This window comes from Corythoichthys intestinalis, chromosome 8, assembly GCF_030265065.1.
Source record: "Corythoichthys intestinalis isolate RoL2023-P3 chromosome 8, ASM3026506v1, whole genome shotgun sequence".
In the NCBI taxonomy this organism is placed as follows: Eukaryota; Metazoa; Chordata; class Actinopteri; order Syngnathiformes; family Syngnathidae; genus Corythoichthys; species Corythoichthys intestinalis.
Genome location: NC_080402.1, coordinates 46,204,207 through 46,229,195, shown reverse-complemented (window position 1 = coordinate 46,229,195; position 24,989 = coordinate 46,204,207). Strand labels below are relative to the sequence as shown.

The following is a 24,989-nucleotide window of genomic DNA, read 5'->3' as shown; positions in this document are numbered from 1 at the left end:
TATTAAAAACTGACAGGTTTTTTGGTACTTAAAACAGTAGAGTTGCTGTCATCCATTTTGTGTTCATTGCTTCATGCCTAATACAACTTAAACAAGTTAAACTGTGATGGTAATTGAGAAAAGTGATATGTATCCGATCGTTTAATTAATCGTCCGATTACTTTAATTAATTAGAGAAATGATCGTTAGTTGCACAGTATATATGGAAAAAAATGTGTTCATTGACGGTGCGCTTTATGATCCGGTGCCATTTAGTCCCAAAAAATACAGTAGCTAGCGAGGCAACTGCGGGCAACCACCGATGCATGTTCTACACAGAGGACCCAAAATCTACCTTTTCTGAAATAGCCATTCTCAAGGTGGTGTTCATATATTTAGAAATTGTTAGATATTTCACCCATGAATATATATCATACAAACAAAACTAAGAGGTTCAGTTGTTTATTACAGCAGTTTCATTTAAAAGGATTTACAACACAAACTGCAGCCATTTAGTTTAAATGGAACAATTTCTTTAAGAAAACTTGTAAAAACCAACAACATTCCTTTTTGTCACTTTTTAAACACAAACGAAGAACACAAGACAGATTGTGCCATCTCCGAGAGGGGATCACAAACACGATCAAACAAAGTAATGATCTTTTAGCTTATCAACAATAGAACATATTAAGCCCTCGTGTCACAAACATTTCACAGAGGCAACATGGAAAACTCCATGTGTATACTGTTAGCAGTTTTGAATGCTTTTGTACAAAAATACTGACTGATCATATTTTCATTTGGCATATTTTGACAGAAGAAAAAACATTTGCTGGTGACTTCTTTCGTCGCGTTTCATTTACTAGAAATGAAAGCTGTTAGTGTGGATTGCATACTGATGGTGTGATGGACCTTTACAGCTGTATCTAAACAATGCCCACTGCTGCCGTTGTCGGGGTTGCGGGCGTCACTGGTGGCGTCATCGTGACAACGTTGGCACCTCCTTTCCCTCGGTGCCGCTGGCCGCCTCGCCGCCGTCCTCCGCCACCCGATTTAAGCTAACAGTACAAGAAACACACGCATGAAGCAACAAATTTGACATTTGAAAATTCCATTGTTTTACCAAACCTGAAGTTCTGTTTTGCAATGGTACATGAAGCACAATGTAGTGCCTAACCGTGTCATAATACAAAAAAATCTAGAGAAACAAAATATGCCTGCCGTGGTAAATGGCACGCACTCTTAATACAAAATGTTGTATCTATCCCCTCTCTCGCCATTATCTGTATCTAAATGGAACTTTATGTGTGTATTTGTTCCATATGGACTGCGAAACGGCTGGGCGGAATTTGACGAAATTTTACACAGTTACACTTTGTGTTTCTGAGAGTGTTCTTAGATGGATTTGATCGCTACAGGCATCCATTTAGTGGGGAAGATTAATTCGAAACTCCCAAAAATTAGCATTGAAAACCCCTGATTGCAGAGGTGACGAAACCATCTTTTGGACAAAAGACACGTCTCTTGCAATTGCAATTTCGCAGTTGGCTTTCAAACTTTACGGTTTCATGTACAAATTTAAATGTGCTGTGATGATATGTTGTTGCTTTGAGTACTCCAAAACAAGATGCCGGATTTTAAAAAAATGTACAATTTTCCGGAATATTCCTAATGGAATAATTTCAGCTGGATATCTTATCTCTATCAAGGTGAGTTTGTCTGTGTTTGTGAGTTCGTGTTTCATGGACGCTGAAACGGCCAGGCGGATTTTGACGAAATTTTACTTTAATGCAAAAAATTAAGTCAAAACTCCAACTCCATAATGGCTACAATGAGTATCAGAAATACATGGAAAGGTTTAAAATAAACCCAAAAATTGACTGATTCTCTTGCTAGTACCGTAATCAGGTTTTAATGTGATACTACAAGAGCTGTTGTTTGCACTCACTGGAACTGATGTGTTGTTGGGACTGGGTGGCCGTGCTTCCTCTGCCCCATCCTTGAACATTTTCTTGCCCGCCTGCATTTTGGCCTGCTGTGCCTTGGCTGCCTGCGTACTGACCGACTGGAGGAGCTGAAAAACATTTTTTTGGGTGTCGTTGTTAATGATCGCTTCCATTGTTACACAACGGCACCAAGAGGGTTACCTTGGTGATGGTGCCCACGGCTTTGGTGCGGCCTTCCCGAAAGACCAGCTTATGGTCGCAATGCAAGTACTCAGGTGTCTTGATGAAGCGGAAGTGGACCGCTGCCTTGTCGCCAGTACGGAGGCAGTCCTTGTTCATTGTTAAAATGGTGGCAGTCTGTCTGATGCTGCCGCAGTGGACTAATGGTGAGCGATGGAGAAATAGTTTAGTGTGAGCAGAGCAGTGGTGACAAAGACTTGGAAAGTTTTGAGTGTGATTGTGGAAGTAGCGACAAAGCATACTCAAGGACAATTTTGCAGTGGAGACAGATAAAGTGTGATTCCGCAAACTGTGGAAAACCAGAAGTAGTTGAAAAGCAGTGTCAAACAAGCAGTAGCTAAGAGGGGGACGAGAGGGGAGTGATTAAGGAAGCGACGGGAAACATGAAAAATATTTTCAGTAGTGACAGAGAACGTTCTAAGTGTCGTTCTGAAAACTGTGGCAAAGTGGTGGTGGAAAAGACAGAAACATTTCAGCGTTGTTCCAAAAGGCATGGCAAAAAAAGCTGCCAAATGGGATGAGCAAAGACAGAACATATTACGCAAGCAGCGGCAAGGGTAACAAGTTGCAAAGATGGAAAGACAATTTTAGCTGGAAAAGTCGGGTTGTGTCAAAGTGGTGGAAAGACTGAATAGACCAGGGGTCGGGAACTTGTCTTGCGAGCCAAATTTGTCTCTTTTGATGAGTGCATCTGGCTCTCCGCCAACCAATAATGTTAAATGTGCAACCGGCCGGCTGGCTTGACAAGAACGAGATGTAATGAGCTAATGGTGCATTCACACATTTTTCTTGGACCTTCAAACATGTCTCAATAAGATGCTTTATTTCAGTGCACAATCAGTTTCACTTTCATTACCTTTTCGCCTGTCAATATTGTCACTACTTCCAGGAGAGCGAGACTCACAAAACGGCTGCCCTGAGAGGCTCCACCTGTCTCAGCTACTGTTATTTACATGTCCCCCTGGTTGTGGTTACCACTTCCAGGAAAATATATGCAGCACCATGTTTCTACTTGTTACAAGCAGTATAGTACATACTACTCGTGTCTGGGTTGTTGGGGCCATTCATTCACTCACTTTCCATGCCGCTCTTCCTCACGAGGGTCGCGGAGGTGTTGGAGCCTATTCCAGCTAACTACGGGCAGTAGGCAGGGTACACACACACTCATACCTACGGACAATTCAGAGTGCTCAATCAGCCTACCATGCATGTTTTTGGGATGTGGGAGGAAACTGGAGATCCCGGAGAAAACCCACGCAGGCATGGGGAGAACATGCAAACTCCACATAGGAAGGCCGAAGCCCGGGATTGAACCCTACATCTCAGAACTGTGAGGCGGATGTGCTGACCACTCAGCCACCGTGCCGCCTTCTTGGGGCCAATGTTTGTTAAATCGACATCTAAGAAATCTTGAAATGAGGGCATCCCCATGACTTTTGGACACCAATTCAGTGGTTCCACACTTACCACCTTGGGCCGCAAGTTTAATTTCGCTCCCCTTAAAAGGTTGAAGTTTGAAAAAAATGAGTCTCAATTTCAGATTGCAGGACAAAATGAAGACCACAGAATTCTAAAACCCGTTTAACGTGTAACACAGTCAGGGGCAATGTCATTTTTTCACTCCGGTAAATGAATTCCGATGTTATCTAAGCTGCCGAAACTTGTAGTTTTGCCGGAAAAAGGGACACTGGATATGGACACCTGAGCATGTCAATTGCGTTCATGAAAAATATAATGCTCACGAATGGACTCGGACAAGCTGGCAACAAACTACACATGACACACACATTATACGGCTCTCTTGGAATCATATTTTTAAATATTTTGGGTGTTTTGTCTCACTCAATCAAAAAGGTTCCTGACCCCTGTAGATCACTAGTAGTATGGCACCGTAACAAACCAAAGGCAAAATATTAACAGGATTGTTGGCGCACATCAGCCCTTACCCATGGCCTGGTAGCGTGGTGATATCGTGGTGGGGTGGTGCAGCACCAGGATCTCTGCCTCAAACTCCCAGGTGGCCTGCGGCATTAGTTTGGGAGAGACCATCACCATGCCTTTCCGTATCGACGAGCGCTTTATCTGCGGAGAAAACACAACTGATATTAGACAATTTGGAAATCCGCTTTGGCTCAAACAGTCTCTAACTCACCTTTTTGAGTGCAAAGGACGCCGTCTGCCCACCTCGCACCTCTTTGACCGGCATCCTCTTGCGATGGATGGACTTGACAGCGATTGGGATGAAGGTACCCAGAGGGTCAGGACCCAGAAGGAGTGTGTCGTTGAGTCGGATTCTGCCACGCAATGTGGTGCCCGATACCACGGTACCAACACCCTGGAAAGAGAGAAGTCGCTTAGTATAATGGACAAAATGCATAATATAAATGAACCCATTTAGAAATAATGCAGGATTTTAAAAAAATCCTAATATTAAAGTTCACAGCACCCTACAACAGAGGTGTCCAAAATAAAGACCTGTGGCAAAGTTAAGTGACATGCAGCAAAATTACATCCACCTGGTTCTCGATCTACCGGTACTTTTTTTTCTCTGTCTTTTGCGCATTGCCCCTGAATGCCTGCAAGATGATGATGACCTCCAGTCTTGACACAGTGCGTGACTGCGGTGGTGTCAATTGGGTGAATGTTTTATATAAGTATAAATAAGCAATATCTAAGTATTTTGGAACCACGATGTTCTAGAAAAAGTTGCTTTAGGACTTGTAAGACGCCTGTCTGCACGCAAGGAATTGTGCTGAACCAGAAGTGTCAAGTGAGTTTTTGTACAATTGTAAAAGCTAGCAAAGCTTAGTGTCATTGAAGACCGATTTTGGACACATCTCCGAAATGTGTCAAAGTCACCACACAAATTGCCAATGCCCATGACCTTCCCACCGACACACCCACTCCACAAGTGGCCAATTGAGTTGAAATTTAAATACTGAATATTCCAATTGGATGCATATAAATGAGAATCCACAAGTTTGCAGCAGAGCCCAAAACGGACCAACTAAAAATACTGGAAAAATTACATTATGGGCACTTCCAACGCAAAGTGTTGTTCAAACCTGGTAAAATCGCATCCAAGATAGGGAAAAAATGATGTAAAATTAACACATTAGAGCCTTTAACAGTTTTTCCCCTCATACCGGCACGGAATACGTATCATCTATTTGGAACTCAGCAGGCTCATCGTCATTGAAGGCAGTCCTGGACGAGAGCAGGTTGAGGAACATTTTCAGGAGGTCCATGTTCTCGCCTGTCACATTAGAGATCTGGAATATCGGACACATCCTGGAAAACGGGGGATTAAATATATAACATATTGCCAATTCTATAAACTGTTCACAATTTGCTGCGCTGACCTCTCCGAGCTGAAGTTTGAGGCCGTGACGATGACGTCATCCTTGTTCTGGACCAACACGGGAATCTTTCTGCAGCCTGGAGACTTCAGTAGCCGTTGGAGTAGTTTCAGTGTTTCTGAAGACATGCACAAACAGGGAGTTAATTATCTGGAATTACAAATATGTTTGTCATGTGTTCATTTTTTGTTGTACATTTTCCACATTTAGTAGTTGATTGTACAATTTTCACATTTAGTAGTTTAACCCTTTAACGACAGATGTATCACCGCGACACATTTCTGCATGCGTACTTTGAACTGCCATAACTCCTAAACGGTTTGTGCTATTGAAAAAAAAAAAAAAAAATGCATCCTGAAAGCTGAGGGGTTGCGCTTGACAGCCTAACGGGTGTCTTTGCTGTGATCTCATTCTCCTCCCACAAGGAAACTAGCGAATCAGCTCCTTTATTCTCTGACGTGCTGGCAGTGGCGCATTCACGTATGCAACCCGCAATAGACACATGGAAGAAGAGGAAGATGAGGAAGTCAGCAGAGTGGTAAAAAAAAAAAAAATAGCGAAGACTGACATGTTTTATTATTTTTTTTGAAAGGAAATGCCAGCAAGACTGTCATCCAGGACAATAAAACCTCCACAGAGGTTTAGACAAGAGTTTGGGGACAAGGAAGGACGCAACAGGAGGAGCACATTTGGTGAAGAAAGGTATCGATCGATCTGTTGATGAACCTCTCTGTACTTTTCTCAAGCTCATTTTACTTTGCTCACAGTACTTTATGTATAAAACATGCTTGTATTGTGTGTTCACTTACAGTACAATATGCGGAGTGTAAATGCGCAAGCGTGCACTTGGCAATCTACTATGTGTGATGTGTGCTTTGCTGGCTTAGCAACCATATTTGAACAGTTACATTGTCAAAGTCTTGCTTCAAAGTATATATAAAATTATTATGATCATGTACAGTGGGGCAAATAAGTATTTAGTCAACCACTAATTGTAAAAAGTTCTCCCACTTGAAAATATTAGAGAGGCCTGTAATTGTCAACATGGGTAGACCTCAACCATGAGAGACAGAATGTGGAAAAAAAAAAACTGAAAATTACATCATTTGATTTTTAAAGAATATATTTGCAAATCATGGTGGAAAATAAGTATTTGGTCAATACCAAAAGTTCATCTCAATACTTTGTTATGTACCCTTTGTTGGCAATAACGGAGGACAAACGTTTTCTGTAACTCTTCACAAGCTTTTCACACACTGTTGCTGGTATTTTGGCCCATTCCTCCATGCAGATCTCCTCTAGAGCAGTGATGTTTTGGGGCTGTCGTTGGGCAACACAGACTTTCAACTCCCTCCACAGATTTTCTATAGGGTTGAGATCTGGAGACTGGCTAGGCCACTCTGGGACCTTGAAATGCTTCTTACGAAGCCACTCCTTTGTTGACCTGGCTGTGTGTTTGGGATCATTGTCATGCTGAAAGACCCAGCCACGTCTCATCTTCATTGCCCTTGCTGATGGAAGGAGATTTTCACTCAAAATCTTTCGATACATGGCCCCATTCATTCTTTCCTTCCTTTACACAGATCAGTTGTCCTGGTCCCTTTGCAGAAAAACAGCCCCAAAGCATGATGTCACCACCCCCACCATGCTTCACAGTGGGTATGATGCAATTCAGTATCCTTTTTTGGTTTCATCTGACCATAACACATTCTTCCAGTCCTCTTCTGGATCATCCAAATGCTCTCTAGCGAACTGCAGACGGGCCTGGACGTGTAGTTTCTACAGAAGGGGGACACGTCTGGCAGTGCAGGATTTGAGTCCCTGGCGGCGCATTGTGTTAGTGATAGTAGCTTTTGTTACTGTGGTCCCAGCTCTCTGTAGGTTATTCACTAGGTCCCCCCGTGTGGTTCTGGGATTTTTGCTCACCGTTCTTGTTATCATTTTGACGCCATGGGGTGAGGAGGGAGTTGAAAGTCCGTGTTGCCCAACGACAGCCCCAAAACATCACTGCTCTAGAGGAGATCTGCATGGAGTTATAGAAAACGTTTGGCCTCTGTTATTGCCAACAAAGGGTACATAACCAAGTACTGAGATGAACTTTTGGTATTGACCAAATACTTATTTTCTACCAAGATTTGCAGTTAAATTTTTTTAAAAATGAAACAATGTAATTTTCCGTTTTTTTTTTCCACATTCTGTCTCTCATGGTTGAGGTTTACCCATGTTGACAATTACAGGCCTCTCTAATATTTTCAAGTGGGAGAACTTGCACAATTAGTGGTTGACTAAATACTTATTTGCCCCACTCTATGTGTAGTAATCCATACATTGTTGGTACTATACAGCATTTGTGATTACTACTACTAGTTTGCTACAGTTTGTGTTGTGATGAGGAACAGCTATACTGTGTATGTATATACTATGTGCTATGAAATGACAATAAAATAAGTACTCGTCTTCTTCCTCAAGTGACCTGTGTCCTGGAGAGGGCTGTGGAGATGCTGGAGCTGGAGATTACTGTGTGGTCAGAGATCGAAATCGCTAACGCTGCAAATTCTGTCAAAGGAGCACTGCCTGAATGTGTGAGACATGCAGTGTGGGCCTGTGTCTCCAGCCAGAGTGGAACTGCTCCTGGCAGTTTCACCGTATACAGTTTTCATTTTATGGCCTGTTTTCCATATTTAGAGGTAAAGTATCGAACAAATTTTATTGTAAATAGTTTTCATATACAGTATTTGTATTTATTATATATATATACAGTACTGTGCAAAAAGTCTTAGGCAGGACACCTGCCTAAAACTTTTGCACAGTACTGTAAATACATTTTTTAATTATTAAATTTATTAGGATCATGGAAGCTTCCACTTGGGGAAAATATATACATACAGTATATCCTGTATATACATAATATAATAAAAATATACAGTACTGTGCAAATGTTTTAGGCAGGTGTCCTGCCTAAGACTTTTGCACAGTACTGTATATATATATATATTTATATATGTGTGTGTTTTATTCACTATTTTGCACTGTTTGTCTCCTGTAAATAACCTGTTTTGACTGTAGTATGTAGAAAGGACAAAAATGCCTATGACCATACCTGCTGTTTCTGTTAAATTCTCAAATATAAAACTATTTAAGTCTCATTTTTTTCTGTTGAATGTTTATCCTAACAAGTTGAATAAATATTATCATGCTTCAAAACATTAGGTCGAGCATGTTTGGTTGTCAATAGGACATCAATATTACAAATTTTGACAAAACAATTTTGGAATTTTGTCTTTTTGGTCCCAAAATGTTGATTTATAATTGGTCAGTGAAGAAAACAAAAGTTTGGACACGAAAGTTATGGTGTCCTGAAAAAAGGGACCCAACACGACTGTTGTCGACACGACAGTAGCAATAGGAACTATTGTTATTTGGGTTTGAGTTTCCCGAGTGACAGATATAGTTGACGGACACAGGCTGTCTGTGTTGTTACGTTTGTTATGGTCCGAGTTGCGGAGCTGCAATAAACGTTGACTCAAACGAGTTCAAGAAACTAAACTCTGTGCTTTATGAAGAGTGAAAAAAGCAGAATTTAACACAAACGAAATCATTCGGCCAGTCAGAGTGAAGTATTACCGTAACAAAATGGTGACGTCACGTACCGTAATGGTCGGCAACGGATCGGCGCATACGTTTCTTCAACACAACATGGCCGTGTCAATTAAAAAAAAAAAAAAATTGGTTTATATATATATATATATATATATATATATATATATATATATATATATATATATATATATATATATATATATATATATATACTGGACTGTCTCAGAAAATTAGAATACACAATATTCTAATTTTCTGAGACAGTCCTGTACATTAATCCACCATTTAAAGCAGGGGTGTCCAAACTTTTTGCAAAGGGGACCAGATTTGGCGTGGTAAAAATGTGGGTGGCCGACCTTGGCTGACGTCCTTTACATAGAACAATATACAGGACTGTCTCAGAAAATTAGAATATTGTGTATTCTAATTTTCTGAGACAGTCCAGTATATATTTCTGTCTCCATCCATGTACCCGTTTATAATGCGCACCATGATTTTACAAGTTGATTTTGAGGAAAAAAGTGTGCATTATATTCGGGAAATTACGGTATGTACCTTGCAGAATGTTGGCGGGACACATGTCTATCTTGGTGACGACCACAAAGACAGGCACATTTAACGCCAGCGCCAGGCCCAGATGTTCTTTGGTCATGCCTACGATGCCAGCGTTGCTACCGACCTAGGAGAAAATACAGAAACATTGTGATATTTTTGGGGAGGTGTGTGTGTGTGTGTGTGTGTGTGTGTGTGTGCGTGTGTGTGCGTGTGTGTGGCGTAATTGAATTCCAACTAAATTATTCAATTATCAATTCAGCTTTACAACACAATTACTGCCCCTCAAAAATGTAAATGTTCGATATTCATTAAAAATTGAGTGGGTCGTGTGTGGTCCGCAAGTAGCACTTTGTCCATCCCAACATGTTTGTCTGCAACCTTACCATAAGCATGCAGAAGTCAGGCAGGTGTCCGGTCATGCCAAACACTGTGGTCTTCAGATACTTTTCGTGGCCCGCCAGGTCGATAAAGGTGATCACCTTGGATGACTTCTCACAAATCTTTGTCCAATCTAGGCTACCGCCATGACTGTCGGGCTTGTTGACAACCTGAAGAATCGATATGGCAAATGGTGACTTCTTCCAGATTGAGGGACGCTAAAAGGGTGCTTCCTGTTCTGCACGTACCTGGCCCTCATGGTCGAAACCCAGAATGTCGTTGCCCACACTGCTAGTCCTGCCACTCTCCATCTCGTGCTTGTGCCTGAAGAGCTTTTGGCGCGCAAAGCCTCGACCGTTGTCCAATTCACCGTGGGTTAGCACGCCAAGCAAAGTGCTCTTGCCGGCATCAACATTGCCCACTACTGCCACCCTGTATGCACGACACATGATGAGAAACAATTATTGCCTACCTTAAAAATTAGTAACATAATTCAATTTCACACCTATCTGATTAGTGCTACAAACTTTAATTGAGCTAAGACTCATATTTTACATAGACAGATTAGTGGGACGGACATTGGTTGAAGAAAACAGGATTGATGAGTTGTAAGCAGTAGGCATTATGATGTACTGTGTCAATTATCATGACCAACTAGATGAATGATTGCATTAATTAAGGACATGAACATTGAACGTACAGTAGGTGTATACTTGCATGACCAAATGTGACAATTTTTTTTTTCTTACTTGCTAGATCACTTTAATCTACTATAGCCCCTTTCAGACTTATATCCCGGTAAATTCCTGTGTAAGGTGACGCAGGATTTACCTGTGTCATAGCTTTCAGACATGGAGAGATGTCCCGAGAATAACACTGGTTGGACACTTTCAGACTTGTCCCGTGTCAACGACTCGACACTCTCTGTGCGAGGAGGGCAGCTGGCACGATTTTATAATGCGGACATTCCTTCATTTTTGTTCAGCATCGGGAACAAAATAAACCACTCATTTCCAAAGATGGACTTTGTATTGTCTTCTTCTTCAGCTGTACGATCCAGTACCAATTTAATTTTGTTATGTTTCTAATTTAATTTTGCCATTTCCAGTTTTCCAAGTTTATAATTGCAATGTTTGTTTCCCGTTTTTCGTCTTACTTTGAAGAAAGAAGAAATGACGATCAACCCCCTAGGATATTTACATCATCAGCTGTGACACGGGAATTCAATGCCTGCTACCACACATGCCACGTCCTGGGTAAGTCCTGGACATTATACTAGGACGCGACCCGGTAAATATCCGTGTCATCTCCGTGTCAGTCCACCCGGGACATTGCTTTCACACATAAGGGCTACCCGTTTAAATTCCGGGAATTAACCGGCGCTCAGGTATGTGTGAAAGGGGCTCATATTTATTTCTGTTGTGCTGGAGAAAGTGAAAACCTCGAGTCCAAGGTGGACTAATTGAAATCATCACACCCACCTTACTTCCAGGAAGTCCTGTTCACCCACGCGGCGGCGGATAAGGTAGTCGCCGATCTTGCCACCAACTTCTGTTCGCTCTCTCAGCGGGATGAGGTCAGCCTCCACCTGTTCGCACAACGATTGCACAGTGGCCACTGATGCCTCCATGTCGCTGTCACTCAGGCCGTAGTCACCACCATCTGAAGATTACAAGAAGTTCAAATCAGCAACTTAGGGTGGCTTTACACTACAAAATTGTCCGGGCATTGAAATCTGATAGCATGAGACTACAAGAGAATAGTCCCAGATTGTTCTGAGAGATAATGTAAACATGCTTCTACAATAGGATTTAGAAAATAGGAGTTGCCAGACACTACAAAATTTTTATCCTGACTGAGTCGTGCCCACATGTGAAAATAAATGATGAAAAAAGAAGCAGAATGACATATGCTCAATATGTTAAGGTATACAATAAACACTTATGGAAATGCTAGAGATGTGACCGAAATTTCGGGGCCGAAAACTTTCGGCCGAAAATAGATAGAATTGTATTATCAGTTTTCGGTTAAAAGGCCGAAGATTTACCACCGTAAAATGTGACGAACCTTAACAGAGAAAGGATAACTACTTATTTCGTATCTCGTTTTCAAACAAAAAAAATCGCAAAAAAAATAAATAAAAAAAATAACGGCCTATTTTTCCCTGTTTTGATTTTATTTTGAAATTAAAAATAGAATATGAAAAAATGGAAGTATCATGGTATTTTTGTTCTATTTGTTTTTGCTTTGTATCATTTTCAATGTGTTGTGATGTGTTGTTGCCATTTTGTTACTCAGGAAGGTCAGTCAGTCTCTACTGGGTGATTCAATTAATGGGTGAATCAAGCAGCACGATAGCTAAGGTTTACATGCGGTTTTAGATTTAAAGGTTTACATTTTGTAATATTGCGGTTTTAGATTTAAGTTTTCAATTAAGATGTTTGCCTCATCTCGCAGAGCAAATAAAAAAAAAAAAAAAAGAGCTCTAACAACTCAGAAGTTGCGTTGCACTTGTAAACTGATTAAATGGTAGTCGCTCACGAAAGTGGACTCGAAATGAAAAACTGGCATTGTTAATAATAAAATGAAACTGTGTAAAGGTGCTCCCTCAATCAATTCTTAGGAGAATGGTTGTGTAGCGCTATGACACGGCTCAAATCACGGCCTGCCGACTTGGTAACACAAGACAAAGTTTGGCGATCTTACCTGAGCCCATTCCGATCACAAAGATGGTCTCCCCGCATCCCTCATCTAGACGCTGCCTTAGGTGTCGCTGTAGCGCGTCGTACTGTTCACCTGTCGGACTCACCAGGACCAGCTGAAAATTAAAAACATGAATTAATTGTTACATTATATAGAAAGATTTTTAGATTTTTAAGACAATCTGTAATATTACAGAAGGAAAAGCACATTTTAACAAGAGAACAGTTGTAATTATGTTTACATAAAGTCAACATTACAGGAAAAAATATCTTTAAACATATTATTTTACAAAACACGTTTTCATGAGAATTAACTTAGAGTCATCACAATTTTTTCTGGAATTTTACTCATTATTTTGAGTGGGTTGAAATCACGGCTGTGATTTTCTGCTGTATCCTTAGGCAAGAAACAGATACCGTACTGATAACTAAACTGCATACAGATTGGCATTGAAAATGAGAAACGTACCATTTCTGCCTAATAAATTATGTATTAATAGACATTTTTAAATAACAAAACCCTAAACCCAAATCAAAACTTAACATATAAGAATTTCATCTCAAATGGCACGGATATGCGATGATAAATACAAATAATTACTAACAATAACATTCTTACAAAATAGCCAAGACAAAAAATCCCGAGTTAAATTCCTGTCCAACATAATTACAATGTAGAATATATAATTACAAATGGTCAGGCAAGTGGACACGTCACTTTTGTCATCATGTTTCACGGCCAGCACAGAACATATGGCTACGTAAGCTTAGAAAAGCATTTTAACATACATTAACGACCCTAAAAAAGTTGATCATATCAAGTAAGGCCTACCTTGTTGCTCAAGTCCAAAACATCTGCGGATTCGCCGTTGGTGCTCTCGCCGTCCTCGAGGCTTTCTCCCCCGCATGCATCGTCGTCTGCACCCGCGGCACAAAATCCCCGGTCGGGGGCAAACATACAAGCGGGGACTGAGCACTCGGCGGCGGCTACCGCTCCTGTCGTCACAGACGACGCCATGATATGTCTGTCATAAAAAGCAGCAAGAAAAGGACAGTCAGACAAGTTCGGACAAGTCCATGGCGGATATTAGCCGCTAGTTAGCAAAATACTTGTAAAGTTCAGTTGAGGTTAGCCAACGAGCTAATATTGCACACACATACTCTTGCAAAGGAATAAGAACTTTATAGATGGCCTTTCGGTGTCATTGCATGCCTGCCTAACCACACTGATTTATGTTCAAACGGTTGACGAATCAAATGTAAGTTTTTATAAACCACTTTCTTAAAATGTAGACATGATAAATATGCTAGCCACCTACTTTCGTTTTAAGTTGGTTGTTTAGTGTTTACTATCCTTGGGTTTTGAATATTATGTGTGAGTTGGACTCGAAGGAACGCCCAATCATAAATGCGCATACACTATTGGCTGGAGGAATCTTTGGGCCACACCTATTGCGTTTGTGTTCAGCCAATGAGTTGCTTTGTATAGTGCGTGACGTAAACTGCTTCGCATGGTCTGCTGTCACATGATTGGCCGCTGGTCGCACACCGCTGCCGTATGATAGGCTGCTGCATCCGTTTAGCTGCGTAAAGAATTCCCTAACCTACCCCAATTCAAACCTTAGAAATAAAAACGAAATAATAATGACACATTCAGTTTATTATTAAAAATGAATGATGAAGTGACTCAAAAACATACTACAAAGTAGTTAGTTATTATTATCATCATTTTTTAAATGCATACTTTCTATAATTTAGCTTGAAAGAAGATTCATCACAAAATAGTAAAATAAATTATGGGGACCCTGCTTCTATCAAAGGTACGAAGGAGTATCAGGGCCAAAAAAAAAAAAAAAAAAAAAAAAGGATTGAAGCAGATATTATGTATTCGATTCTCTCTGTCTTTCTGTTTTTGGATGTACAAAGTATGTTTGTGTTCAAGATAACTCAAGAAGAAACACATTATTATCAAACTTGCAGGATATGTTTGTAATTTGTAATATGAAATTGAAAAGTTAAATTTGGGGGTCATTAGGTCAAAGGGCCAAATTGAATTTGCCTGATAAGGCAGAGGTCTGTTCTCTCAGGGTGTTCCTCTAGTTTTGACTTTTATTCCTTTTCCAGCATGTGAATCTTTTTCTTTGACGTGAGCCCAATAGTGTATTTACTTTAAACCTTATAATATTAATTAGCTCTCCAAATTCCTTATCCTATTCAGGGTTTCGGGGATCCAGCTGACATTGGGCTTGAGGCAGACAACACCTTGGATTTGATACCACCCGTCCGTCACAGGGCACCTATCATAGTGACAGAGAAGCGCTAATACTCACATTAAAAGTGTCTCCGAGTGGGAACTGAAACTATGCCACCTGAACCAAAATCAGGCGAATGCACCAATATACCATCAGTGACCTTTATTGTAATCAAAGTTTAGAATTAGTTCTCTATACCTTTTCCAGGTGGGTGTTGTCATTGGCAGGGGAATGTTTTACTTCTTTCTAAATGTCACTTCCTGACCCATGCCCTTCTCACGTCACCAATGTAATATAAACCCCAGAACAAGCATTTGTGAGCTCTTGTCACTCAAAGCACGGACTGCTCAAGACCCATTCAACACAGCAAAGATGGTAAGTGAAGCACATAATTTCATTTGTTGTGTCGATTTTCTCTGAACAATTCGTTTTGATTTTTGAGATAAAAGAAATCATGTTGTCGTTACTGCGACTGTAACTCTGGTAAAGCTATTTGATTTTAAAGTTTCTGTCTGAGATGCTAAGCTCAGTAGTTCTTTTACTAAACACTTTTTTCCCATACACATATTCCATGATTTCAAATTCAAAAACTGTGAGGTGGACAATCTAAACTGCTGGTCTGAGAAGAGCTTTAAAACTACTTTAAAGTATATGGAATCTCAATTTCCAAATTATAAAATAACTATAAAAGATAGTGACTTAATGGGATTGGTCTCTGGCATACACCCGCCCTTTTGTATTCAATAATAAAGAGACGAGACGGTATAACTATGTTTATATGGTATAGTATGGCGTATCATAAATGTGGGTGTGGGCCAGAATGTGGGAGGAAGAAGGTGATAATCAATCAGTCTACCAATAGATTCCATCATCAAGTATCTTATTTAAAGTTATACAAATGGATGTACTGTATATATACTGTACAATACACACTGTATATACAGTAAACATTGTATGTTAAAATGTACTGATAAATAAGGTGGTACACAAAGTATAGACGGTTTATGGTGAGGTGTGTCTTTTAGGCTTTATCTGATCAGCGCCGATGCGGTGAACAAACAGCACCTTCCTGTTTCCTGAGTTTATTGTGTGGTGATCTGGTTGATCATCAACAATGATGATAAGAACACCTCACATAATCATTAGCAAAAGATGAGTTTCGTTGTAAACTCTTTTTATATAATTGATTCATTTGTATCAAACCCATTACTCTAGTGATACATATATGATCAACATCCATCAAACTTGTCTTTACACAGTCATCCAATGGCAATTTACTATATAATCAAGTTATTCAAGACATACAATAATCCCGGGGTGCCCATTCCATTGATCGCAAATGACCAGTCAATCGCAACCAAGTGTGGGTAGCTCTTGGAGCAAAAAACAATGAGCAGCCCTGGAATAATCCATTGAATTTCTCTTTACTTTCATCCATCCATCCATTGTTTTTCTCCTTTTCAGAGAATCGAGGACATGAGCATTAAGGAGGGCCAGGATTTCAAGATCCGTATCAAGCCCGACGACGACTGTAGCAGGTCAGTTCCACGCAGGTACTCTTAAAATCTTTTTGAAAAAGTATTTTTGCTCATTTGCCACATGTCAACATCTTTCAGATTCTCCATCAATATCGGACATGACTCGGAAAACATTGCACTACACTTCAACCCGCGCTTTGACGACAGTGTCATTGTTTGCAACTCCATGTCAGGAGGCTGCTGGGGTGATGAGCACCGTGACGGAAACCTGTGCTTCAGCCGTGGCGAGGAGAGCAAGGTGAGATACGTACACTCCACCAATTTTTCACATTCTCAACACAATTGGTATACACATTGTTTACCAAAAAAAAAAAAAAATCAATTAAATGCTTACATTAGTTAACATCGAATAAATGTGGAATGAAAAATGACGTTTTGTATTTTTTAAATTGTACGTGTTGCTAAAGTCATTTTTAGAAAGGGTAATGTTGTTACCCCAGATATCTAGTGGTCTTTTTCTTCAGATATGTTTCAAATAATAATTCCCCCATGAAATTATTCAGGTGTATAAGACAGTTTAATATGTGGCATTTTAATGCATGATTTGAATAAGATAAAGTGGTCTAATGTAAAAAGTAAAGTTTGCAAATTAAAATCTGAGCATTAATGACTGTATTAATTGTTGACCATTTTGCTCATACTTATGAGTTATAAGTTTCGTACATAGCTATAATTCCAGAAAACAGTTACATGGTTTGATATTAGGCTGTATACTTTGAATAGGGAAAAGCAGCACCACCCATGTTCTTCAATGTAACATTTTTTTCACTACAAGTGGATGTATTGAATGCATTAACAAAATAGAATGTATTTTTTTTATCACATAAAATTCCAAAACATGCTTAACTAATGTTATTGTATGCTGTAAATGGCAGTAAAAAAAGTTAGTAGTTCTTAACTTTTTTTTCTATTTTTTTCAGATTTCAAAGGGTTTTTCTGAGTGTTTCACACAGGAAAACTTAAAACAATTAAAAGTAAAAAAGTAGCTGTGTAATTTGGATGTTTAACATTTTGAGCTTTATTGTAGCTGTCATGGCTCACTCCAGGCTCTCATAAGATATTATTTACCAACATAATTAACAAAACTTATTTGTAATTACAATACATAACAGATTTTTATTATATAAAGTGTATTATATTAGTTTGAAGTGAAGATGAACAAAAGTAGCATTTCTAGTAGGACACATTGTCACTGAGAAGTTTTCTGCTTCGTTGTATGCAAGCTATACTGCTAATGCCATTTAACTGTGCTTGTAATGAAGAGTTTAAAGTTGCAATGTAATTATAGTCCTTTTATTCATCTTAAATGTCATTCTTTAGGTGAAGCTTGTTAGTGGACGGTCTTCTGTACTGTGTCAACGCTAGGTCAACAACTCCATAACCACATGATGCTTTATTGGGCCATAAAATGCCTTTTAAAAAGATAGAAGGGTCTCACTGAGCATTTCAAAGTCCAGTAACGTTTTTTTTTCTCTTGCAGTTCTACATTAACTTTAACTTCGAGGAGTTCTTTATCAAGCTTCCTGACGGCTCCATGATGAGTTTCCCCAACCGACTGGGTGACGGCAAGTACAAATACTTTGAGGTCAGAGGAGATGCAAGGATCATCGGAATGAAGCTCAAGTAGAGAGCACTCAGTGAGGATTGGTCACTTTGATGTCTGCCCTGGCTGTTCAAAAATACTTGGAATGACCATTTAATGTCAAGTTAATGTCTCAAAAGGGTGCCAGAGAACACCCTTGCTCACTGGGTTTGTGAATAAAAACAATAAAAATGGAGGTCGTCTTTGATTTCTTTTAACATACGCACCAATATCCAACATCAATAGGAAGATAGTTATTATTTCAGTAGCTAGACCTTGCAGAGAACCTAATGAAGAAAATATATGCTTTAATGGAAAATGATCTAATGCCTTGACTGTGAGGACCAATTTGACGTGAAGGCAGTCGTGTGTGTTACTCCACCGAAAAAAGTCAAATGGGTATGCGAGATAATTAGCTGGAGGACTCCAAAGAGTGAGAAGAGCCCGAGGAATGTATCACAGTGACTACATTCTCAGAAAAAAGACCGTTTGAGCAGGCGTGAGGGGAAACCAAGCAAAAGGTTAGAAAAAAAATAGATAAATGAAATTAAACGTACGTAATTAAACTCTTAAAAAGTGCGACTACTGTCTCGACAAAGTTCACTTCAGTACCACTTAGCATTGTTCATAAAGGGTTTACAGATGTTGTATTGTTAACCTTAAATACGGAAACAACAGTTTATCATTGGTTCATAGAAAATTCATTGTAAATATTTTAACAATAGAAGATCCATGTTTTTGTTTGGGAGGGGGGGTTGCAAAAATGACCACAATAGGGTTCATAAAAACTTAAATCAGTTCCTGTTGAAAAAGATATTTGGAAACAGTGATAGAAAAATTCTTTTGCCAGTGGTGGTTCTAGGATTTTTCTGAAGCAGGGGCCTGGAAAGGGTCACATGTACCCCTCAGGGGCCATGTGTCACTGCCATCTTTGTTCTGTGTTTGTTCTGGTCAACAAGGCAATACACAGATTATCCTGCATGTGGGGGTATAAACATCTTTGCTTGACACTGTCAAACAAAGATAAACCAGTAAAGTTTGTAATAGTTCATATTTAATTGTATACTTTTTGCAAGTAAGGATACAATAGATGGAACAATAACTTTTTTTTATATAATAATCACTTTTTTTGAAAGGCCATTTCAAACACGAAAAGCAGCATTAATGTTTAATATACGCTAGAAACAACATAAGCTCATTCTCTCTTAGTTCAGAAAAGAAGGATTCGCCGATTGCCATGCTTTGTGCTAAAATGGGAACAGGGGCACTTCAGGGGCCATTCAAATTAGAGGTGGGGCCAATGCCCCTGTGGCCCCACCTCTAAAACCGCCACTGTCTGTTGCATGAAGTATGTACAATATAGCTGATATACTGTATAATACTACTTTCAGGAACAGTTCATTTTCATTTGGGAAAAAAATACTTAAAACATGATTTCATTCCACTTCTAATTGACATTTCAGGAGAAAAATGTCATATACATAATTGCAAAGGAAATCAGCATATTTAATATTTGCTGTTTTTTGAAAATATTGTTCTGCAATGTACTTTCAACAATATATCCTTTTAATTACCTAAAAAAAAAAACACCTAACCCCTCTAAATATGCCGAATAATTGGGTTGGTAAGGGGGGAAAAAAGCATTGAAATTTGCATTCAATTATGGGGTAATTTGATATACTGTATACAGTATTTTATTTTCTTATGGTGTGTCAGTCGGTGTGCATCATTTGATCATCTAACCAACCCTAAACCCTTTGTCAAAACTGCCCTGACTAAGAGTTCAGAGGGGGTGAGCTTCTAGTTGCCTCAATCCTGCTGACCACAGTGGACTGGCCTTTCTGTGCCAGGTAGTCCTTGTAATTTCTGGTAAGCAGTGTGTAGAGAAAAGGGTTGACGCAACTGTTGCCGTATGTCAGACAGGTGACAAAAAAGTTGACGTAGTTGTGTGTGGCCGGGGATAGAGCCTTGAGGGACTCCGGTGAGAAGAGCTGGGTCAGCTGCCATCCCCAGAAGTGCAAGAAACAGGCCCAGTAGGCCACCACAATGCTGAAGATCATCACCACCACACGCTGTTTGAGCCCTCGGCCTCGGGCTGAGCGCCCTCGTACTCCTAGGCGGGCCTGCATGGCCCAGTAGCGCCTGGCGAGGCCCACATACAGCGAGACCATGACCAGACCTGGCACAAGAACGCTGGTCAGGAACAAGACACCCACGTAGACTTTGAAAGCTTCCAGGGTCCATGTCGGGAAGCACATCCTCTTCACCACGCCGGCTGGAGTCGGCTTGTCCTGTCTGGAGGGGGTAGGCGGAGTTTGACTTTGGTGGGAGGAGGGGCAAAACATGTTGATGACCCCGAAATGCAGTGACAGGTATAAAATTAACTTGCAACATATATGTGTCTATGTAGTGTATAAATACAGGGTGGGGCAGAGCAATTTGCTTATTTAAATTTGGTGCCCTGAAGCGATGGATGCTCTGAGGATGGTAGGGATGGACTTATTTGAGAGGGTGGGGCTTTAAGTTCTTAACGTGCTTTATTTATTTTGTGTTTATTTTTCAGGAACTCCAGTGAGCAGCATGGACGAAGTTGGAACGCGCTTTCATTGTTGAGGGATTTTTTTCAAGCTGTCGCTCAATTGTCGCAATGCAATGTGCATTCAGCAGACATTTCAATATTGCCCCCCGTGGTCGTGTTCCTGGCCGGCAGTCAATTGTTTCATGGGTAAATAACTTCAGGGAAACGAGTGATGTAAAGACAAAGAAACCTGGCATCCCACGAACAGCAAGGACACCCCAAAACATCGACATGGTGAGACAAACTGTCTTGAGATCTCCACGACGGTCTGCCCGCAAACATGCACCTGAGCAGATGCAAACATGACCACGGGGGGGCAATATTGAAATGTCTACGGAACGCATGTTGCGTTGCAACGATTCAGCGACCGCTTGAAAAAAATGCCTCAACAGTGAAAGTGCGTTCCAACTTTGTCAATGATGCTCACTGGGGTTCCTGAAAAATAAACACTAAATAAATAATGCACATTTAGAACCAAACTTTAAGCCCCACCCTCTCAAATAATTCCATTCCTATCATCCTCAGAGCAACCATCGCTTCAGTGCGCCAAATTTAAGTAGGCAAGTTGCTCTGACCCACTCTGTATATAAATACATCCTCAGGTTTAGATTTGGCTAAGCAAAGCAAAGGACCATCTCTAAGGCTCTAGTCACATGATCTGTTCGAAAAATAATTTTGACCCATAATGAAATACATGTACTTTGTAGGATTCTTCGTCATTAAGTCTGAATTCTGTTGTATCTTGGCATTAAATGTTTAATTAAGTATACAAATTCATGATATGAAATAAGAAGATTGTAATATAAAAATAAATAAATAAATATAATGATAGAGAAATTAGTATTTAAAAAAATATTGAAAAACTATAAATGTAATATTCGCTATTTGTTTATGTTTATTTACTTTTGTCAGAAAGAAAGTTCACAAATTTCCTCCAAAAATTGAACAATCGTTAGAATTTCCCCCAAAATAGAAGAATAAAACAGAAGTATATAAAGTATTTGTAATTTTCCGGGAATAAAACCATTACTTTAATTTTGTGATTTGTGGTTTTTGTATTCATGATTTTTTTTTTTGTCAGAAATGCCTTAAGGATAAATTAATTAAACATTACTTAGTATACTGCAAGAAACAACAAATGGACTGGTGTAACACTCCTACCCCCAATCTAGAGAATGTGTAATCTGTGTATAAAAAATGTTGCACTTTTGTGATAATATTTTTATTTACCTATATTACTTTTGTGTTGTTTTGTGAGGATATGTAAGAAATATAAAAAAATATTTTATGTAAACATTTTCGTGATATTGTGGGAATTCTTTTTTTTTCTTCATAATTTCATAATAAGTTTTGAGATGTAAGAAATTGAAATCTTTTGTGCCTATTTCATATTCTGCATGAAATAGGCAATTTCGACAGAAAATAAGTATTACAATGTAATAAAATATAGTAAAATCTAAAATAAAATTTGTAATATTGTGAGATTTTAATTTGGGCACTGTCATAATATGTTTGTCATGATTTAACTGTCATTTAATGCCTTTTTTATCACTTGGATATATATATATATATATATATATCAGCATGCAGATGTTTAAGTATATCTTTTCATGGGACAACACTGACAAAATGACACTTTGACTCAATGAAAAGTAGTCTGTGTGCAGCTTATATAATAGAGTTAATTAATTTCCCCCTCAAAATAACTCAAAATATAGCTATTAATATCTAAACCCCTGGCAACAAAAGTGAGTACACCCCTTAGAAACTACGTACATCCCTAAATGTCCAAATTGAGTACTGCTGGTCATTTTCCCTCCAAAATGTCATGTGACTCGTTACAGGAGTGCTGTCAGCATTGCTGCAGAGATTGAACATGTGGGGGGTCAGCCTGTTAGTGCTCAGACCATACGCCACACTCTACATCAAATTGGTGTGCATGGCTGTCACCCCAGGAGGAAACCTCGTCTGAAGACGGTACAAAAGAAAGCCTGTCAGTCTCATCAGACCATAGGACATGGTTCCAGTAATCCATGTGCTTTGTTGACATGTCTTTAGCAAACTTATTGCGGGCTCTCTTGTGTACCTTCTTCAGAAGATGCTAGTTTCTAAGGGGTGTACTCACTTTTGTTTCCAGGGGTTTAGATATTAATGGCTATATTTTGAGTTATTTTGAGGGGGACAATAAATTAACTGTATTATATAAGCTGCAAATAGGCTACTTTTCATTGAGTCACAAGTGTCATTTTTGTCAGTGTCTTCACATGAAAAGACATACTTAAATATCTGCTGAAATGCAGGGGGTGTACTCACTTTTGTGGTACATTGTATATGCATGGGTTTTGTTTGGGTGCCCCCCAAAAAAACTTGCATGTCAGGCCGACTGAACACTCAAAGTTATGTGTGCATGGATGGTTGTTGGCCTCCTTGTGCCCCCCCCATTGGATGGCAACCAATTAAGGGTACTGCCCATACTTAGCTGGGATAAGCTCCAGCACCTCTGCGACCCTTGTGAAGATAAGCAGCTTGGATGATGACTGAATGTAAATAGCTTTTCTATTCTAGAATTCTAGAATATTTTGTGTGAAGATGCAGTCTTACCTGAGTTGGATCATGACCATCATGGGCAGAGTGAGCACGAAGGCTGTGACCCAGATGGCGGCGGCCGCCAACTTACGACTCCGTGGGGACGAGTTTCGAGTGCTGAGGGGTCGGGCCACGGCCCGGTAGCGCTCCAAACTCATAGCAGCCAGGATAAAGACGCTGGCGTGCATGGTGAGCAGGTCCAAGCTCAACAGGACCCGACAGCCAATGTCTCCAAATAGCCAGTCATGGGCGAAGTAGGTGCAGACCACAAATGGGATGGTGGAGAGGTAGAGCAGGTCAGCCAGCGCCAGGTTGGCCACATAGATATAGACTGAGCCCGTGCGGCTCGGCGCAGCCGAACGTGTGATGGCCAAGGTGTACACATTGCCTGCTGTGCCAAGTAACCACATGACTGATAGGGTGGCACCCAGCAGGGATGTCACCCAAAGGCCACCCGAACCTGTGCCACCCGCGCCGCTGACACCATTCGTCTCTGAGGAGCCTCCTGTAGTATTTGAGCCATTTAAGTTCATTGCAGGGTAAGGTGTCCAGGTCAGGAATCTAATGACATCATCTGGGACTTATTAACTTTTAGAAAAAAAAACAACAACAAACATCAGGATGCTCCATGCAAACCTCCAAGAGTCCTGCAAAATCAAGGGAAAATAATTTGCCAGAATTCGTAAGATATTTTATAAAACACGATATGGTAAAAATTTGTGTCTGCGCTTGTGAAAAAAGTAATTTTACAACAAAAATTATTTTTGTGATAGATTTCAATATTTCATCTTCCATGATCAATGCAATGCTAAACAATTTAGAAATAAGTTGGCCCAAAAAAAAACAACCTGACAACTGACAAAAATGTTTAATACTTTTTGGAGATTATTGTATTTTTAGAAACCTTGAAATTACTATTTATAAATAATGTAATTATTTGAAACAGATTTTTACTTTAAATATAAGCAAACATGTATTTTTAGGAGGTAAAAAAACAATAATTTAGAAAGACAGTTGAAAAAAAAAAACTATAATTTTCTAATAGCAAACAACATAGTTTTTGAAATGAACAAGAGTAAGTCAGAATATCACTCAAATAAACAAACTACAAGTCCTACATTTCCTACTTCATTTTGAAGGTTGAAGTGTCACGTCCGCTTCAGACCTTTAGCTCCATCTATGCCGATTCCCATTCAATCCCAACTTTCTGGAGGTCTCTTCAGTTCATTCAAGATGTCACTGCTCTTCTTCTGTCACTCTGTTCTCAATCAGGTGTTAAACCGGCCCTCCAAACCAACAAACCCCACCTCACAAGCACCAATGTGAAGTTTTGGACAGCCTCAAGTCAACGTTTAAACTATTTAGTGTCGTCATCTAGGAATGTTGCATGCATAGTTGGAGGACAAAGTGGTAGTAATAGAACTATGGCATGGTATGGCATGGCATGACTTGACGAGAGCAATTCACAATTGACATCTCAGAAATTTTAACTAACTGCATCAATTTTGTAAGGGGAAATGGTCCAAAATTAATCTTTTTTTGTCCAAAAACTTTGGAAATTAATTTTTGACTTAGTAAAAATACATTACCATGGAAAAATTGAAGCAAATGTGTATGGAAAAATTAATAGTAGAAACTTTCCCATTTTTTGGTACATTTAATTTGCGATATTTTATAACACAGAAGAACAGAAA

At 39.6% G+C, this 24,989-nt stretch overlaps 3 protein-coding genes across 5 annotated transcripts; 1 reads left to right on the top strand and 2 right to left on the bottom strand.

Annotated features, from left to right (window-relative positions):
* Positions 1 to 440: 440 nt before the first annotated feature.
* On the bottom strand, positions 441 to 14,169 carry LOC130920501 (GTP-binding protein 1-like). Of its 2 annotated transcripts, none has more exons than XM_057843787.1 (14): positions 14,079 to 14,169; positions 13,592 to 13,784; positions 12,764 to 12,875; positions 11,539 to 11,719; positions 10,306 to 10,489; positions 10,063 to 10,227; positions 9,680 to 9,803; positions 5,528 to 5,642; positions 5,312 to 5,456; positions 4,318 to 4,500; positions 4,112 to 4,247; positions 2,127 to 2,305; positions 1,928 to 2,053; positions 441 to 1,037 (listed from the first exon to the last, which is right to left on the bottom strand). In XM_057843787.1, the coding sequence occupies exons 2-14, from the start codon at positions 13,775 to 13,777 to the stop codon at positions 906 to 908; spliced, it is 1,968 nt and encodes a 655-aa protein (XP_057699770.1). In that variant the 5' UTR covers positions 13,778 to 13,784; positions 14,079 to 14,169; the 3' UTR covers positions 441 to 905. The 2 variants fall into 2 exon arrangements, with proteins under 2 accessions (XP_057699770.1, XP_057699771.1); XM_057843788.1 differs by lacking the exon at positions 14,079 to 14,169 and adding an exon at positions 13,921 to 14,030.
* LOC130920504 (galectin-2-like) lies at positions 13,978 to 18,327 on the top strand. Of its 2 annotated transcripts, XM_057843792.1 has the most exons (5): positions 13,978 to 14,018; positions 15,317 to 15,386; positions 16,476 to 16,549; positions 16,628 to 16,787; positions 18,030 to 18,327. In XM_057843792.1, the coding sequence occupies exons 1-5, from the start codon at positions 13,993 to 13,995 to the stop codon at positions 18,174 to 18,176; spliced, it is 477 nt and encodes a 158-aa protein (XP_057699775.1). In that variant the 5' UTR covers positions 13,978 to 13,992; the 3' UTR covers positions 18,177 to 18,327. The 2 variants fall into 2 exon arrangements, with proteins under 2 accessions (XP_057699775.1, XP_057699774.1); XM_057843791.1 differs by lacking the exon at positions 13,978 to 14,018 and having other exon boundaries at positions 15,249 to 15,386.
* uts2r4 (urotensin-2 receptor 4) lies at positions 14,685 to 24,799 on the bottom strand. Its single transcript, XM_057843790.1, has 2 exons — positions 23,311 to 24,799; positions 14,685 to 20,426 (listed from the first exon to the last, which is right to left on the bottom strand). Exons 1-2 carry the CDS (start codon positions 23,826 to 23,828, stop codon positions 19,907 to 19,909), a joined length of 1,038 nt encoding a protein of 345 aa, XP_057699773.1. The 5' UTR covers positions 23,829 to 24,799; the 3' UTR covers positions 14,685 to 19,906.
* Positions 24,800 to 24,989: the final 190 nt, after the last annotated feature.

Coding starts and splice junctions, on each gene's coding strand:
- LOC130920501 (XM_057843787.1), bottom strand. CDS start 13,777: ATGGCGTCGTCTGTGACGACAGGAGCGGTAGCCGCCGCCGAGTGCTCA. Junction 12,876..13,591: donor TTTTGGACTTGAGCAACAAG/GTAGGCCTTACT, acceptor TTTAATTTTCAG/CTGGTCCTGGTGAGTCCGAC. Junction 10,228..10,305: donor GTTTCGACCATGAGGGCCAG/GTACGTGCAGAA, acceptor TCGATTCTTCAG/GTTGTCAACAAGCCCGACAG.
- LOC130920504 (XM_057843791.1), top strand. CDS start 15,279: ATGCCCTTCTCACGTCACCAATGTAATATAAACCCCAGAACAAGCATT. Junction 15,387..16,475: donor CATTCAACACAGCAAAGATG/GTAAGTGAAGCA, acceptor TCTCCTTTTCAG/AGAATCGAGGACATGAGCAT. Junction 16,550..16,627: donor CCCGACGACGACTGTAGCAG/GTCAGTTCCACG, acceptor AACATCTTTCAG/ATTCTCCATCAATATCGGAC.
- uts2r4 (XM_057843790.1), bottom strand. CDS start 23,828: ATGAACTTAAATGGCTCAAATACTACAGGAGGCTCCTCAGAGACGAAT. Junction 20,427..23,310: donor ATGGTCATGATCCAACTCAG/GTAAGACTGCAT, acceptor TACCCCCTCCAG/ACAGGACAAGCCGACTCCAG.